We start from the raw sequence: 17,083 nt of genomic DNA, 5'->3' as shown, positions 1-17,083 counted from the left end.
CCTTATTTTCGCCAACTTCAATCATGTTATTCGTAATCAAACCCACAAAATGCATGGATTCTGAAAATTAAAAATTGATTAGAGATCAGGGCTTTTATCCAGCGGGTTATCCGGCGTTTTTTTTTGGTTGGGACATAAAATTTAAGTAATATACAACCATTTTTTTTGTTTGAAAAGCTCAAAAGTATCCATTTTAGAACTAGAACACCGACGAACTGTCAATATATAAGAACTTACTAAGCCGTTCGAATAAAACATTAATAGGTTTAAAAAGTGCGCTTCGATGAGGAATGGGGCTATTTCGCTGGTCACACTGCTTGAGCTGTTCGGCGTTTTGCAGCACTGCACTTCAACGACTTGACGCTTGCCAACACTGTGGCCGGAGATCCGAGGTGTTTGGGTTTCTTTTTTTGTGTAAATTAATGAAAACAAGTATTGCTGGGACATTAATTGTCGGTTATTTGTGGGCTGTGAGAAACGAGCGGTGTGTGCCAGGACCAGAACACCATATATATAGGACATTATAGAGTGGAAATGGCCTTGGTCGTCAACTACGGTGAACACTAACTAAAGCCAACGACAACAATAGAGCAGGTGAGTCCGGGTGGAGACCCAAAATGGATGGGCATTATCACGGTGGCTAATACTAACGCCTTGTTGCTAACTCTCTAATTCTAAGCTTTCAATGTATTCCAACGACAGAGGCAGACCTTCCGTTTATTTTCGGCCACTGCAGTCTGCTAAAAATAGAAATGTCCACATAGACAGAAATGAAGGTGCAGTGCATCATCATAATCATCATCATCGACATCGGCTCAAGAATTTAGAACAACCATTCTCCACCGAATTTCTCCATTCCCCCATCCATTCTCGCGTGTCTTGGACTAGTTCCTCTGACTTCGGGTGTGTTCCATGGTTCCATGTCTACGAAAACGGGTTTCGTTCCGATAGACAAATACGAATTCTTTTCGCACTTTGATTTGTCAACAATCTACGAGGCGGCTTGACCTTTACCTTTGCCGCCAACATGTTAACCCTTTCTCCCATTCATCCCCCCTAAAAAGCCCGTGTGCATCCAGGGATTTCGGTTATTTTACCCGATGTCTATCCATAGTAATATGGCCCCAGGTATATAACGCTACCCAAGTAGTTTCCGTATTTATGGCCAAGATAATATGGCAAACTGCTACCAAAGGAACTGGTCTTTCGTATAATCTATCAATGGCTGAAAAACAAATAAATTTTCAAAGATATACTTATCATATAATGTATGGGCTTTTGTATCCTAAATGATGTATACTCTTTGTTTAATTTATTTTTGAGCTCTGCCGCACCTTAGCAACTCTTTTTTAAAATTGGGTTGATGAATATTTGAGTCACATACAATAAAATAAAATAAGAATTATGTCTTAAAAATTAAAAAAATATAATTTGAGCTTATATTAATAAGATTTCTTATTATAGTTAACCAAATTATATAACAATTGGTTAAATTGAGTTTCTCTTATTAAAAAAATAAATACTGTAGGAAAAAAAGAATTTTCGGAAAGGTCAAGCTAGTTGACATCAATCATAAATCGTACTGCATATATATTCTTTTCTCTGTGCTTTAGTCTGAATTTAAAATAATTCTAACACTAAGAACATTATTTAAAGTATTAATAATAATATTTATATTTATATATTATAATATTTAATTTAATTATCTAATTTTTGAAAGTTTTATTATTATTATTTATTATAGTTGATTCTTAGTAAATATACGTCATCTTAGTGGTTGACTAAACAAAAATATTTTACTTTACTGTATTTAACATCTTGTAGTCAACTGTGTTTTTCACAAAAAATATCGATCTTTATATTATAAAAAAAAACTTTTATGGAATTTTTAAATTAATTAAAATTCTTTTGTCGACTTTTTAAATTATAAAAATATACTTTTGTCGACTGGTGTAACAAAATTGAAGGAAAATATGATTGCTGTGCATTTAAATCTGTGTATAACATATATACAGGTGACGAATCATGCATTTACGCATACTGAAAAAACAATCGACTGTTTAGGTTTTTTTTTAAAGATGAGGAAAAAAATTGTTTGCTCGCAAAGCATTCTACTCGTATGGGTGCCACTTTTCAGTATTAATCTTCATATGGCAACAGTGGGCCTTAGGGCAACGTTCGGAATTCCATCATTCGGTGGGCATCATAACTAATGAAAAAAATGTATGCTAAAATTAAAAAAATATATGTATGTATTCAATTTTAAAGCGATAGAATATAAATTTTGTTTTCCATAAAAAAAAAAAATGTCTAAAAGAAGAAAATCGTATTTCATAACTTTCTAAATGAGTATCTATGGTAAACAAAAAATTTCGAAATAAAACTCGTCAGGCTTAAATAGCTCAACTCCACGTCCCTACACCGAAATCAATGATCCGATCGATTTGAAATTTTAGAAGTATTTTTGTATTTTCCTTAATACATTTTCTGTATGACATTCAGTTGTTTATACCTTTTCTTCCTGGCATTTTTCTGTTACAATTTTTGAAACAATTTTTTATTATAAATCAAATAATAAAAGATGTATTTATTCTTTACAAATATATGATCGAAGGTGATCATAAAAGGTGCTTTAAAATTAACAATATCTAGACACTGTGCGACGTCACAACTTGCTGCACGCCTATTTGGGCAATCAGTTTATTGTTGTTGCTGCTACCGCTGGTTGGTTAGCCGGCTGGCAAGCCCGAACCAAATTTGTGTATTTCAGCCTCTATTATTCTTTTCGTACTCTGTTTTCAGTAATCGGCAAACAACGCGAGCGTACGCATTTCTTCTCTCTGGCTCTACATTTATTTTTCCCTCTGACATCATTCGCGCAGTAGAACGCGGGTGAATCTCTGTGTGTGCTTCGGTTTTAGTTTCAATTTCAGTTTCATTTGGGTTTTTTTTTTTTTTTTTTTGTGGAGCCACGAGTTTTTTTTGCATCAACTGCACTCTCTTCGCTAATCGCCATCCTTGATCGTTATGCGTGGGATCCGGCGCCGCTGCGCAGCCGCCCAGAAAGTGCCGAAAGTTCTTCCAAAGGAGCCACTATCGCCAGGACTCGATACGACGAAGGTTCAGCAGGATCGCTAATGCCAGCACGCTTGAGGATCGCAATCGACTTCCAAACAAAAAAAAAAAAATAATAAAATAAACTGCCGCTAAGACATTCACCTCGCTCTTCCTCTGCCACCAAGCATGTATTCGGCGGGTAAATAATTTAATGAGTAAACAACTAAACAACAATTCCAACATCGCACCCGTTGTCATGCAAATTTGTTTTTTTGTTCTTGACTTGTATGTATTTCGATCGCCCAACTTGTTTCATTTCGCTGTATCCAAGATCAGTCCGATATCACTTCGATCTTTGGACAAGGCATTGTTTGGAATTGGCGCAAGCTTCATTTGGTTTTGTTTGTCCGTGTTTAGTTCGAAAAAGCACCATACCATCCCTAGTTTGCGCCGGAAACTGATCATCAGCAGTAGCACCCCATCCATCCATCCATTCATCTAATACATTCATCGAAACTCTCACACGCATTTGTTCATGGGTACATAACGCTGTGGGGCACTTATGTAATTGACCGAATTTAAATGAGTCAGGCGGTTGGTATCAGCGACAGCTGGCCTCCGATAAAGTCGGCTTCCAAATTGGGCCATCAAATACCATCATCCCCACTATCATGGCCACAGACTCACTATCGGGCCTTCTAAGCTTATCGGTAATTAATATTAGGTGGACTGATACACCCAATCGGCACGCAAATTTATTTCCATTCGAGTTCCGCCCTTAATCTCCATTAGTAACACCGTGCCACAATCTATGTTCGTATAGACAACCGCATCCTAATTTGGTTTTCTAACGTTAGTTTTTTCCGATATCATGTTTTGAAGATTATCATAACATCAACACAATATATAACTTATTTTGTAATAATTTTATATTAACCACACATAAAAGAAGGTAAAAAGACCGAAATTCTTTCAATCCTTAAAGATAGTTTTGTATTCTAAGTTTTGGTAAAAATGCCATTTAATTGGATTGTTTCGGAGTGATTTGCTAATAGGAAATTTCAGCTATGCAGTGCTCTCTCTACCACAAATATTAAATAACATTTCTTATTAATAAAGGTCACTAAAACACTTTATGTCGGGAATTACTGCACATTAAATCTAGGATTTTTATGTATAAGAATATAAAAAAGATCATGTTAATCATGAGCGTTGGTCATCTCACCCATTTGGATGTTCGTCATTAAGGGGATTAGGTAAATTAGCTTTTTTAAGAAGTTAAATTTAATGGTAGAGTCATTTAATTTGTAGTTCACGAATGCATTTGTTTTTTAAACAAGTCGTATAAAGGTTATAGGTATGTTCTTTAAAGAAAATTAAAATAATATGTAAATTAAGCATTTTCTCCAAAAAGTGCAACTAAACGAAGGAAAACAAAAATTGAAAAGATCGGTCAGATAACTATTGGTATCAAGAAGCATTTTACATTTTTACGCGAAATAAATTGGTAAACAAGCTGTTAATCCGTAAACAAGCTCACATTAATAAACTTGAATCGTAATCATGCACTTTGTATTGTAATTTGAGTGTGGAGACGTAACCACTAACTCATCACCACCACCGCCTCACCTCTCAGCTCATCTCATACCATCTCAGCACCCATCTAGTTGTAATAAGAGTCCCAGAACTTCCGACTAATCCCAACCTGCCCTTCGTTGCAGTCCGCACCCACGACTACGACTATCCCGAATCGGAAATGGACGAGCGGGAGAGCCTGTACTTCGACACCATATCGCTGGCGGATTCGGAGGCGGCTGCAGCAGCGGCGGCGCACCGCAAGTCGATCTCGCAGTCGCGGAACACCATCTACCACTCGGCAGTGGACCTGGCCGGCGACGAGGGTCGGAGCAGCCTGCGCCTGGGCAGCGGATTCAATGCCGAGCATGCGGCGCTCGCCTGGCAGCCCGGATACCGCCAGTCGACGGCGCTGGAGCACCTCAATGGAGGTGGCGGTGGTGGTGGGGACCACACGGACGCCGCGATCGCCGCCCAGATAATTGCCCTGCAGAACGGACGCGGCCACCTGCCCACTGGCATCGGTGTGGCCGGCGATGGAGCTGGAGTAGGAGCTGGCGGTGGTGACGATGAGGTCTCTAGACGTCTGTTAAGAAGTAGTAGCAACATTTCTAATAAAGATAAGAAATTGCCAATAACATACTCCCAGTGGAAATCAAGGGTAAACAACGACAGTAACATACGATCCAATTCAAATTCAAATACGTTCGTTCCACAACGATATTAAAGCATCAAAAACCAAAAGAAAACAAACCAAAAAACTGCTTCGGTTAAGAGCCTTTGCTTTTGCACTGCCGCCGATGTCTTCATCTTTCGCACCCACATCGATCTCACTTTCATGTTTGCCTTGCGGTTGTTGTTCTGTCATTTCACCCCATTTCTTCACACCCACTTTCACTTTCCATTGCCAGTGCTCCAATGCACAAGCTTTCGCACTCAAATCTCTATTGTCAGTGTTGCAGTGGTCGCTCCAACCTCGAATCCTTCCATATTTCATTTCCTTGTAATTCAGTTTTTATAATTTATATCTAATTTCCTGTGTAGAAATTGTCTTACCAACTTGATATATAGTTAGAAGAGTTCAGTACTAGCAACATGTAGGTAAGGACACAAAGATATAGCATAGAAGATTTATTACACTATAGCACTAGAACAAAGTCATTGCCTATAATATTAAAACCATGTTTTTTTTTGTTAAAATGTGAGAGATTCCTGTAATAAGGAAAACAACCTTCACGTTTGAGTTCTCTAGTAAAACTGACTTTATTTTTCTAAGTCTTCGCTTACGCAACTAACATGAAATTATCTATGGTCTACGCAGAGACCACATCTGTTTGCCTGAGAGGGAGCCTTTTTGTGCAGTGTGGGAACTATATATTTGGTCAGGCTCAAGTGGGCTGTACTTAAGATTACTCTTGTCACTCCACACTTGTAGGTTTTAAGTTACACATTGTTATTTACGGCTTTATATAATAGATATATATATTGATAGAACCAGAGCTCGTATAATCTTATATTTGAGTGTTCCTTCTTTAACAAAAAATAAATTTAAAAGTATTCCTAAACTGAATAGATTGTTGCTGTACCAAGTGGTTTTTAAATTAAGTGTTATGAGTTTTGAAATATATTCCATAAATGTGTGTGTTCTAATATACAGACATACGTATATTAGAGCAAGTATATGAAATGTATATATGTACTCACGTATTTTAGATATTTTACATATATGAAATATAAATCATTCAAATTTAAGTACCGATACACTAAACAAAATACTTAACAATCTTTTCTGTTATAAATGTACAAAAATACAACTCACTTCTTATTGAACAAAGATCGCATAGGATGTTAATATTAGATATTTGTTCTCAGTTTAATTTTCTAAATTTAGAGATAACACAGGGCCCCTAAAAATGCTTATATTGCCTCATATACGCAACATATTAAATACAAAAAGTATACTAGTAAAATAATTGGTCCTTAATAATAATTGAGTAATGATATGATATAATTTGATTTTCATATATTTTCAACAGATAAATTTAAAAGAAACTTAGAGATTGTTTTGCGATATGAATAAGAAAGTTTAAACAGAGTAGCATTAAAACCATAGTCCTTGAATGGAAAATTATAAGGTTTCGAGCTATCGAGCGACCACTGTACACACAAACGCACACACTCGTCACGTATATGATTCAAATGCTGCTGTAGCAATATTCTGCACTTGATAACGTTCTTGCTGCCTTCTTTCACGCTCTCCTTTGTTTGTTTATATTTCTCTATTTCATATAGTTTGCTTGCGGGATTGGGTATGAACACTTTATGTGAATTTTGTATATTGTAATATAATATTTAAGTCAGGCACTTTGGAGCTGATCGAAGCCAGAACAGCTGAGAAATCAGCGCCTGCAGAGCGGTCGGTTCCAGATCGGGCACCAAATCACAATTGCCTCTCGGCCTCGTCGGTTGTGTTGGTGTCGCTCTCATCCATCCATCTATCCAACCACCCATCTGTCCAAGATGCTGAACTGCTGCCTCCTGCTCGGACTGCGCTTCGGAGATAAGCGGGAGGAGGAGTCCGCCACGGTGATAGGGTGATCCTAGGGTCACCTAGTGATCTGGGGGGAGTGTAGGCACACGCACCCACACGCTTTGTTTCCGTGTAGATAATAAGCAAATGTATTTTTAAGATACCCACCGAGTGACTCACACCAGTCCGATACTAATGCTCTTTCCTCTATCGTTCTCTCCCCACCGATCTCCGGATCTGCAGACGTACCGGCGCTTCGACGATGGCAAACGGAGCGTGGACTTCGTGCTGGCGTACAATGGCGAGGACCAGCTGGAGGAGCACAGGCGCAAGTGCGAGATCTTCGAGGCGAATCTGCAGCGGGAGGGCCTGCAGCTGGAGCACAACAAGGTGCAGCGGGTGCACTTCATCAAGATCCATGCGCCGGACGAGGTGTTGTATCGCTATGCGGAAATACTCAAGATAAAGGTGCCGCTCAAGCCCATTCCGGGTCAGGACCAAATCTTCGCCGAGTCGGCGCACGAGTTTAAGACATGCCTCAGTCGCATGTGCCGCAGCCTCTTCAGTTCGGTGCAACTCAATACGGCCCTCTTCCCGGAACGCGAACCGCGCATCCACCTCGAGTTCTCCCGCAACTACCTGGAACTGTACGACACGGAGCACCCGAACTTCCTCGACGCCGGCACCCGCTACTCCATCATCAACTTCATTCTGCAGCGCCAGCACTTCGTCGAGGGCGAGGAGACGGCTGACAATCTGGGCATCGAGAAGCTCGTCCAGGATGGCGTCTATACCTGCGCCTACACCCTGCACGATGTAAGTGCATATCTACCATATCTACTTATCTTATTTATAAACTCTTATCGATTTATTGCAGAAAGACGATCGCGATCGTCTGCTCAAGGAGTGGGCCAACATATCCAAGTGGAAGAAGTAAGAAAATTACTCATTTCGTAGGAATTATCATAGGAATTATTCGTATCGCAAATTCTCGGAAAGGCAGCTTGCGAAACCGCAGCTTTGAAAAATTGGTTTAGCAGCAAGTTTGAATTTAGAAAAACAATTTTTGCAGCTGCAAGTAATATTAAGAAAAAGATTGGGGAAAGACCCTGGGTGTCATACATGATTAACTCGTCTGATCCAGTTATAAACTAAAAAGGCGAAATGAATTAATTCTAGGATGTTAAAATAAATGTATTAGTGGGTATACATAGTTGCTTGCCCTGATAATTTATCAAATTTTTTAATAACTTCTTAAATTCTTAAATATGTTAATTTGCCGAGATCAGCTCTATTGGAATATAAGTTATATTAAATAACAAAGAGTTAGTTTAAACAGTTTCTTTGGGCGCATAATATGCATTTGAAACCTTTTTTTTGCCGGATGGCAATTTTTGGCGAATGAAAAAGCCCCAAAAAGATGGAATATGGTAACTAGAAATAAAACAGCCTGTAACATTTTAGAACTAATTTAGATTGATTTAACTTGAAGGAAGAGCGAAAGGAATCCATAAAGCTTATTTTGAGGATATGTTAGACCAAGAATTGATGACAAAATAAACAAATTAATTTGAATAACCCATACATTTTCAGCCTGCAACCACTGGACCAAATTAAAGACTACTTTGGTGCGAAGGTGGCGCTATACTTCGCTTGGCTGGGCTTCTACACCCAAATGCTGATCCCCATTAGCATTTTCGGCCTACTCTGTTTCCTGTACGGATTCATTACGTGGGGCAGCGATCCGATTAGCCGGGACATCTGCGACGACAACGGGACGATCATGTGTCCGCAGTGCGACCGCAGCTGTGACTATTGGCGGCTGAACGAGACGTGTACTTCCTCCAAGTTCAACTATCTGATAGACAACAACATGACGGTGGTGTTCGCCCTGTCGATGGCCATTTGGGCTGTGGTGTACCTTGAGTTCTGGAAGCGCTACTCGGCGGGACTGGTGCACCGTTGGGGACTGACTGGCTTTACCCACCACGTGGAGCACCCGCGTCCGCAATACTTGGCCAAAATATCGCGCTCCAGAAGGCTGGCCGGCAAGGCATATGAGCAGGACCAGACTGGAAAGCGGACCACCTTGGATCCGGATGTGCCCTTCTGGAGTACCAAGTTCCTGCCCAACTTCACTAGTTATAGCATCATGGTATTGTTTGTAAGTATACTCTCAGTTTCGGTTGAAGTAGAGACTAATTTTCATGTTTTTCGATAGATTTGCATATCAGTCATTGCGATAGCGGGAATAATCATATACAGAATGGCACAGCGAGCCTCGCACAGCATTCTGGGCAGCGAGAATTCCATGACATTTAAGGTGATGATCCTGCCCATGACGGCGGGCATCATAGATCTCATGGTGATCTCGCTGCTGGACATGGTCTACTCAAGCCTGGCAGTGAAGCTTACCAACTACGAGTACTGTCGCACCCAGACGGAGTACGACGAGAGCCTAACTATCAAAAACTATGTGTTCCAGTTCGTCAATTACTACTCTTCGCTCTTCTACATCGCCTTTCTCAAGGGCAAGTTCGTCGGCTATCCAGCCAAATACAATCGCGTGCTGGGCTTTCGCCAGGAGGAGTGCAATCCTGGCGGCTGCCTTATGGAGCTCTGCATGCAACTGGTGATCATCATGGCCGGCAAGCAGGCGGTCAACGCCATCGTGGAGATGCTCATCCCCTACCTGAAGCGCACCATCAAGGAGCTTAGCTACCGCCACGGCTGGTACAAGAGCCACCAGGACCAGCGCCTGGTGCCCTACAACCAGTTCACCGAGGACTATAATCTACTGCCCGCCGAGAATAATTCGCTCTACGTGGAATACCTCGAAATGGGTAAGACACCGTTGAACCTATCATTTTTATCTGGTCAGAGCGGAAATGTTTGATACACCCATAATTTACAACATTAATGGAGGCTGAAGCAGAAACTAAGCATCGAATTGAAAAGCGCGAATTTGTCTTGCAAAATAATTTGAGTTCATGTTTCTTTGAAAGATTGCCAAATGGAATCTTAACATTACATTGAGAAATCGGCAGGTGCACTGCCCAGAGTTTATAGTGTTATATTATCATTATACTATAAATTTGTGTTCTATTTTATTGCAACCTCTGATTTAGCAAGCCATTTAAGTACTATTTAATTTAATTGAACTGTTAACTTAATTGTTTATCCCAAACCCCCAAACAATTAACTATATTACTAATAAGAAGCTATTCTAAATTTAATAATTATTTTTCCCCGCAGTTGTGCAATTCGGCTTCATCACCCTGTTCAGTTTGGCCTTCCCATTGGCGCCGCTGCTGGCCCTGCTGAACAATGTGCTGGAGGTGCGCCTGGACGCCATCAAGATGCTGCGCTTCCTGCGACGGCCAGTGGGAATGCGAGCCCGCGACATTGGAGTTTGGCACAGCATCATGACCGTCGTCACCCGGATAGCCGTGGCCTCGAGTGTAAGTGAATGTGGAATTGTATCGACGATGTTTGTTTTCTAATTCCAATTTGTGCCCTGCAGGCAATGATAATTGCATTTAGCACTAACCTCATACCCAAAATCGTGTATGCCGCCTCAATGGGCGATCACGAGCTGAACAACTACCTGAACTTCACGCTGGCTGTGTTCAACACCGAGGACTTCCAGGTGCAGCCGCTGCTGGGGGGCAGTCAGCATGGGAACGAGACGGTGTGCCGCTACACAGAGTTCCGGAACCCGCCGACAGATCCCCATCCCTACAAACGCCCCATGATTTATTGGAAGATACTGACGGGTCGGCTGGCCTTCATCGTCATCTACCAGGTGGGTTAATCCCTTAATTGGTTACCAAAAAACTAAAACTATTTATAAGTAATAATCAACGCGTAGTAGTAGTTTTATTGAGAATAGGATTGCATTTCCACAGAACTTCCAAATACATTTGAAGCATTTTTATTTATTTTGTTTTTGCTCACAAGTTGAGACAATCATTGGATCATGTTCGATTAAAAAAAAATTTTTAGATATAAAAAAAAATCAGATCAGATCAGTTAAAAAAAAAATAGCAAAAGATTATGCTCCGTAAAAATCGAAACAGATCAAGCTACAAGCAAATAATCAAAACAGGTCAAGCTGCGATCAAATATTTTAATGTGTTATAAACTATGGTTTATTCCGGTTTTTATTCAAACATTTCTTTAAAAATGAATTATTTCTAATAAATAATAATTATTCTAATGAAATGTATTGCTTATAACATCTGATATTTGACTTTGCTTGCCCCGCAGAACATCATCACCATGCTGCAGGGCATCCTGCGCTGGGCGGTTCCGGATGTGTCGGGACGCCTGCTGAAGCGCATCAAGCGGGAGAACTTCCTGCTGCGGGAGCACATCATCGAGTACGAGAAGCAGCACGCCATGAAGATGGCGCAGACGGAAGTGGGCGGTCTGTCGAAGGCGGATAGTGGGCCGCGCCAGCCCCAAAGTGAGACCTTGACCCGCAGGAACAATGACGCCACGTCCTTTGTGTAAGGATCGGCGAACGGGAGCTGCATGTTCATCAGATCATTCCTTGGTTTCTCCAGTAACACATAGTTAGCTTGTGAACTTTTGTATATACCGACACGCGAATATCTAGGGATTGTGTATCGTTATCGCATGGAAGTTATGCTTCGTACTTAAGATGATTTTTGTACTGTGTTTGCATTGGAAATGCTCAACGAATGGGGATGTCGAAACCCCGGTCAAGCAATTGCATTTTTATATACACACACACACGAATAAGGTTTTATATTGTTACTTGATTTTCCAAACGGATCGAGTTGGATATGTTGTATATTGTATAAAAGATTCACGCAACTCCCGGAAGGAGCCAAGAGAATTGAATCATCATCCCGTAGGATCACAGTGAGGCCAAGTCGCTTTAGCAGCACACAAATATACAAATATTTTTACATTATATACACGTCCAAAGTGCATTAACAACGAGTATTTATAATTTAAAACGAAATCGTTGGTAGCTATATATTTCCACATACCCAGGATGGATATGGATCATAAACAATACGAATTATACACCACAAAATGTGTGCAAGTTAAATATGCTAACACTAACACTAAGAAACAATCCAATGTACCTAACAATGTTACCCACAACCGAAAAGCGAACTCAGACATATGGTTCATCCTCTCCCTCTAATCCATTGTTTTTATTGTTGATTATTGCCAAGCGAGAGCATTGCACATTTCGCAATATTTTGTAGAACTCTAAATGCTACTTACCAGTACGTACACCTATAGTGAATTGTTGTTTTGATAAACATATTTATACGATAACAATAACAACTACGATTACGATAGAGATTAAGCCAGAAACGAATTGTGTTGTGTGCTGGTCTGCATGTGAATTAAAACAAAAAAATAAAAATGGGTTTAACTCCATTAATGTTAACAGTGATTTCAACCAATCTTATCAATGGGTTATCTATTGGATGGCTAAAACGAACTACAGATGATTAAGCATATCGCTATTCTATTTTTACACTCGATATGTACATATGTGTAAGGTACAATATCCAACCGGCAGAAAACAAACTAGTAAAGTAAGTTTGTTTTGACTATCTAAAGTTTTTAAAAATAAAAATGAAAACCGGATGCGAGAGATGTTATAAAATGAGCTCAATTGAAAGGCGATGAAAGCAAATCAATTGGAACGCTACCCAGCGACTTGGCTGGACAACATCCAATTGACAGAGACACCACTTACCGGACCACCAGCCCCTCGCCAGCTCATCCACCCCACGGATTACGAACGACTGAGGTGTAACTACACTTGAGCAAACATTTGTATGATTGTAGGATCCACAAATCTGACGAATTTCTTGGAAAAGTGAGCATGGTGCTAGATTCAGTTAAATTTACTATTCGATTTTTAACATTCTGTAAGTTTCAACAACATTGATGATCAAAGCAGAGTCACTGGAAGCAGTTTAAAGTAAAGAAATAATCTATTAAATGCAATAAAAGGAGGGTACTATTGGACAGACGATCAAAATTCATGGAATACAATTTTAAAAAAAATATCAAAAAATATCCGAAAAATAGGCAATCATATGAAGGTACTACAAAGACAGAGACAGACAGTTATGAATTTACCGTCATTGTTTTTTATAGAGAAGATTCCCCTATGGTTTTGCACGAATTTAACATACAATAAATACCTTTGTTCAAAATTTTTTTTGTTGTATGTTTATATTTATTTATTGCATTATTTACAAATATCTGTTCAAAAAAATCTCTGGCTAACAAAATGGTTTTGAAAGCAATTTCGGTAGCATGAATACGGAGCCCTAAAAAAGTAATTTTAAATTATAAAAAAATGTTTAAATCGAATGTTGGTTCTGTGAGCGATTTAGTAAGCATACAAGACTATTTTTCCGTGCAGTGTGAGCCACTTACCTCGCCCCCAATCTGAACAGGTCGGACTAGGGCATGCTAAACTGGTCGCTGGTCTAATGTAATTTGAAATGTGTAATGCAATCCCCGATCGCATCCCCCAGAGGCAGCTATTCTCTCCGGCTGGGTCTTCCAGATTGGCACACTCGTCTCGGTGGACTTAGTTACAAATCTGTCGCCGGCAATGTGGTTGTCGCACCGCTGGACTGGAACTTTGAGCTGAGCAATCGGAGGAGTCCCGTAGAAACCCCTCTTCTTGATCCGGATTTGTGTCGCTTCTCCATCACACGAAATGAGTTCGGTGGGTAGAATGGAAGGCGGAATATAAGAACAGATATCAGTAACATGATCTGGTTGGATAAGCCGATCTTTAGTTATTTAGATCCGTTTTCCACACCTAGATTTTTAATTATAGAACAGATTTGGAGAATTATAATTAAATTCCTTAATATTCTAATATCTGAGACATGTTAAATGTTTAATTTTTATTTAATTATTGTTATTCCAGGCCAGACATCTTAAGACGATGAGCGAAAAGGAGCGCGATGAGTTCTTCGACTCATTTGATTTGGTCTTCTGCGATTGCGATGGTGAGTGATGCATTGCCTCACTTTATGGAGATCTCCATTTGCGTTTCTCGTTTTAGGAGTTGTTTGGTATCCCCTGCGGGATTTTATACCCGGCTCCGCCGATGCCCTGGCCCATTTGGCCCATCTTGGCAAGCAGGTGACCTTTGTGACCAACAACAGCATCAGCTCGGTGAAAGAGCACATCGAGAAGTTTGAGAAACAGGGCCAACTTAAGATCGATGAGGTGAGTGATCTAGTTTTGATGGGAAATACAAAAAGTTGTATATGAAAATTTTAAATTTCGTATTACTATTTGTGACCTATAAAGTGAAGCTCAAGTCAAGTTTAAAAGTGTTATTATTGTGTAAAGAAGGAAATATATATAAATATCATAAATAAAAAACACATCTCGTAACAGATCTTTTACCGTATAAACTAGGCACATATATCATTTTTCTTAGGAGCTATTTATAATGGCAATATCTACATATTTTAATATATTTTTGTGTATCAGTGGACTTACAAGTAATAAAGAAACCGACTTTAAGTTGGGCAACTTTATTAACTAAAAGTTAATAAGCCTATTATTGTTGTCCATTCTTTTTTAATTACCAGCATCAAATCGTTCATCCTGCGCAAACCATCTGCGATCATTTGAAGTCCATTAACTTCCAGGGACTCATTTACTGCCTGGCCACGCCCCCTTTTAAGAAAGTCCTTGAGGATGCCGGTTTTCGGATGACCAAAGAAGTGGGTGAGCAAAAAGTAGACGTAAGCTAATTGATGACCTCAAGGAATCTCAATAGAACGGGACCGGGATCATCACAAGCCTCCAGGATCTCCACGAGGCCATTTTCGGCGGCGACTCGGTGGAGGCCGTCATCATCGATGTGGACTTCAACCTGTCGGCGGCAAAGATGATGCGCGCCCAAGTCCAACTGCAGAATCCCAACTGCCTTTTCCTGGCCGGAGCTGCAGATGCCCTAATACCCTTTGGAAAGGGCGAGATTATAGGTGAGTTTTTAACTCATTTTTAGGGAATTGAACCACAAGTTTTCAGAGGCATACCACTTCGAAATCGGATTTCTGTGGGAAAAGTTATGGCGTTAAAAGTGCAGGTTTGAGGTCACTTTTCTGCAAGCAATTTCGTAGGGGGTTACATCATAAAACATGAAAAAATAATTGACAAAAATTACAAACCAAGATTTGAACGCAGATTTTAAGGGAATTAATCCACAAGTTTTTAGAGGTATACCACTTTGAAATCGGATTTCAGTGAAGAAAGTTATGGGCTTAAAAGTTTTTCTGCAAAGCCATTTTTCGAAAATCATAAAAAGTGACAAAACATCGGCCAAAAATTTAAAATCAAGATTTGAATACAGATTTTTAGAGAGTTGAACTACAAGCTTTTGGAGGTTTGTCATTTTGAAATCGGATTTCTGTGAAAAAAGTTGAAAAAATGACCTTGCAGAAAAGTGGCAAGGTCCTTTTTCGAAAATTTCAAAAATTACAAAAAAATTAACCAAACAATAAACTAAGTTTTGAAAAAAGAAATCTGACAAATCGAAATATAATCAAATGGGAAACAGAAAAAGTGGGAATCGGAGAAGTCACTCATAGCGATTTGTTTTCCTTCTCTTTGCAAACAGGACCTGGAGCCTTCATCGATGTGGTGGCCCAATCCGTGGGCCGTCAGCCCACCACTCTGGGCAAGCCGGGAGAGGATCTGCGCAGGCTGCTGCTGGACCGCCACCCGGGAATCCCGCCCAGCCGCGTGCTCTTCGTGGGCGACAGCCTGGCCAGCGACATTGGATTCGCCCGCACCAGTGGCTACCAGACCCTCCTCGTCCTCACAGGCGGCACCAAGTTGGAGGACGTGCACCAACTTCCGGATGGCCATCCCCAGATGCCCGACTACCTGGTCGATTGCCTGGGCGAGATGGCCCCCGATAAACCGCAACCGAGTAATTCTTACTCGGCACTTTCAACTTGATAGCCCTTCAAGTGTTTGATACACTAATCTACCGGCACATATATGTATATTGCGGTTGTTGGGGAGCAGGCAGTGACAAAAAGTGTTTTACTTTTCCATTTATAGGAATACCCAATCTATCTGTAGTTCTAAGAAATCTTGTTTTTTTTTGCAAATAGTGAGTTATATTTCAAACGACGAATAAAATACGGTGATGATTTGTCAGCATGTCCATTCCGCTTGACTTTTATAGTATACAAATCGGTGTTACACATTGTGATGACTATACACCTATCTTTATACATCACTATGTTTATCTTTCTTATCTTGAATATACGGGAATCCCAAAATTCTAAGTATTATAGTGTCTGGAGTGAGGCACATTTATTTCAGATGACGTGTAATTACATATGTAAATTTCAATACTAAAAGTAGCTATACTTTAGTAAGCTTTTCATTAGCATTTGAAAAAATAATTATCAAAAGCAATGCTAATGAAAAAAAGTAAAATATAATTTATTAGATAAAAAATAAATTCATATATATGAATTAAACTGTTTAAATCAACATTTGTTTTTAAATTACTTTGTTGTCCGTATGCTACGTTCCTCCACTTCTGAATAATTAGGCGTTCGTTTAATTCGGATCATTAAGGGTAAATTTCAAAATAAACCTTCAGAAAGCTAACAATTTTTAGCCAAAGATACTTCTCCGAGGTTTCTTGGAATCTATTATGTAGAAAATAGATGTTGCAAGTTAAACATTGCAACCAATAAAAAATATTTTATTAACATTAATTCTAGGAACTAGATTTTTCAATAGCATTGTTTTGAAATAATTTTTAATAATGTTTAAATTTTAAGTTTTTCAATGATAATTCAAAAACCATGATATGTATCTGATATATATATATCCTAAAAATCCATTTCCGAGAATTCCCAA

General features: G+C 39.6%; 2 protein-coding genes across 5 annotated transcripts; both read left to right on the top strand.

Moving 5' to 3' along the window:
• The first annotated feature begins 356 nt into the window (after positions 1-356).
• On the top strand, positions 357-12,602 carry LOC108046450 (anoctamin-6). Of its 4 annotated transcripts, none has more exons than XM_017126136.2 (10): positions 357-594; positions 2,803-3,256; positions 4,779-5,206; positions 7,406-7,978; positions 8,040-8,095; positions 8,756-9,326; positions 9,384-10,005; positions 10,418-10,623; positions 10,686-10,967; positions 11,432-12,602. In XM_017126136.2, the coding sequence occupies exons 2-10, from the start codon at positions 3,244-3,246 to the stop codon at positions 11,675-11,677; spliced, it is 2,997 nt and encodes a 998-aa protein (XP_016981625.1). In that variant the 5' UTR covers positions 357-594; positions 2,803-3,243; the 3' UTR covers positions 11,678-12,602. The 4 variants fall into 4 exon arrangements, with proteins under 4 accessions (XP_016981625.1, XP_044316771.1, XP_016981623.1 ...); XM_044460836.1 differs by having other exon boundaries at positions 4,779-5,293; XM_017126134.1 differs by lacking the exon at positions 2,803-3,256 and having other exon boundaries at positions 4,779-5,293.
• Positions 12,603-13,724: 1,122 nt separating this feature from the next.
• Positions 13,725-16,375, top strand: LOC108046451 (4-nitrophenylphosphatase). Its single transcript, XM_017126138.2, has 6 exons — positions 13,725-13,901; positions 14,109-14,190; positions 14,247-14,413; positions 14,785-14,919; positions 14,976-15,183; positions 15,819-16,375. Exons 1-6 carry the CDS (start codon positions 13,893-13,895, stop codon positions 16,160-16,162), a joined length of 945 nt encoding a protein of 314 aa, XP_016981627.1. The 5' UTR covers positions 13,725-13,892; the 3' UTR covers positions 16,163-16,375.
• Positions 16,376-17,083: the final 708 nt, after the last annotated feature.

The sequence above is a fragment of the Drosophila rhopaloa genome, unplaced genomic scaffold (assembly GCF_018152115.1).
Source record: "Drosophila rhopaloa isolate 14029-0021.01 unplaced genomic scaffold, ASM1815211v1 contig_3, whole genome shotgun sequence".
Taxonomy (NCBI): domain Eukaryota; kingdom Metazoa; phylum Arthropoda; class Insecta; order Diptera; family Drosophilidae; genus Drosophila; species Drosophila rhopaloa.
This window is presented reverse-complemented; position numbering and strand designations above follow the sequence as displayed.

Coding starts and splice junctions, on each gene's coding strand:
- LOC108046450 (XM_044460836.1), top strand. Junction 8,096..8,755: donor AACATATCCAAGTGGAAGAA/GTAAGAAAATTA, acceptor ATACATTTTCAG/CCTGCAACCACTGGACCAAA. Junction 10,624..10,685: donor GGATAGCCGTGGCCTCGAGT/GTAAGTGAATGT, acceptor TGTGCCCTGCAG/GCAATGATAATTGCATTTAG.
- LOC108046451 (XM_017126138.2), top strand. Junction 14,191..14,246: donor GGTCTTCTGCGATTGCGATG/GTGAGTGATGCA, acceptor TTCTCGTTTTAG/GAGTTGTTTGGTATCCCCTG. Junction 14,920..14,975: donor GTTTTCGGATGACCAAAGAA/GTGGGTGAGCAA, acceptor GAATCTCAATAG/AACGGGACCGGGATCATCAC.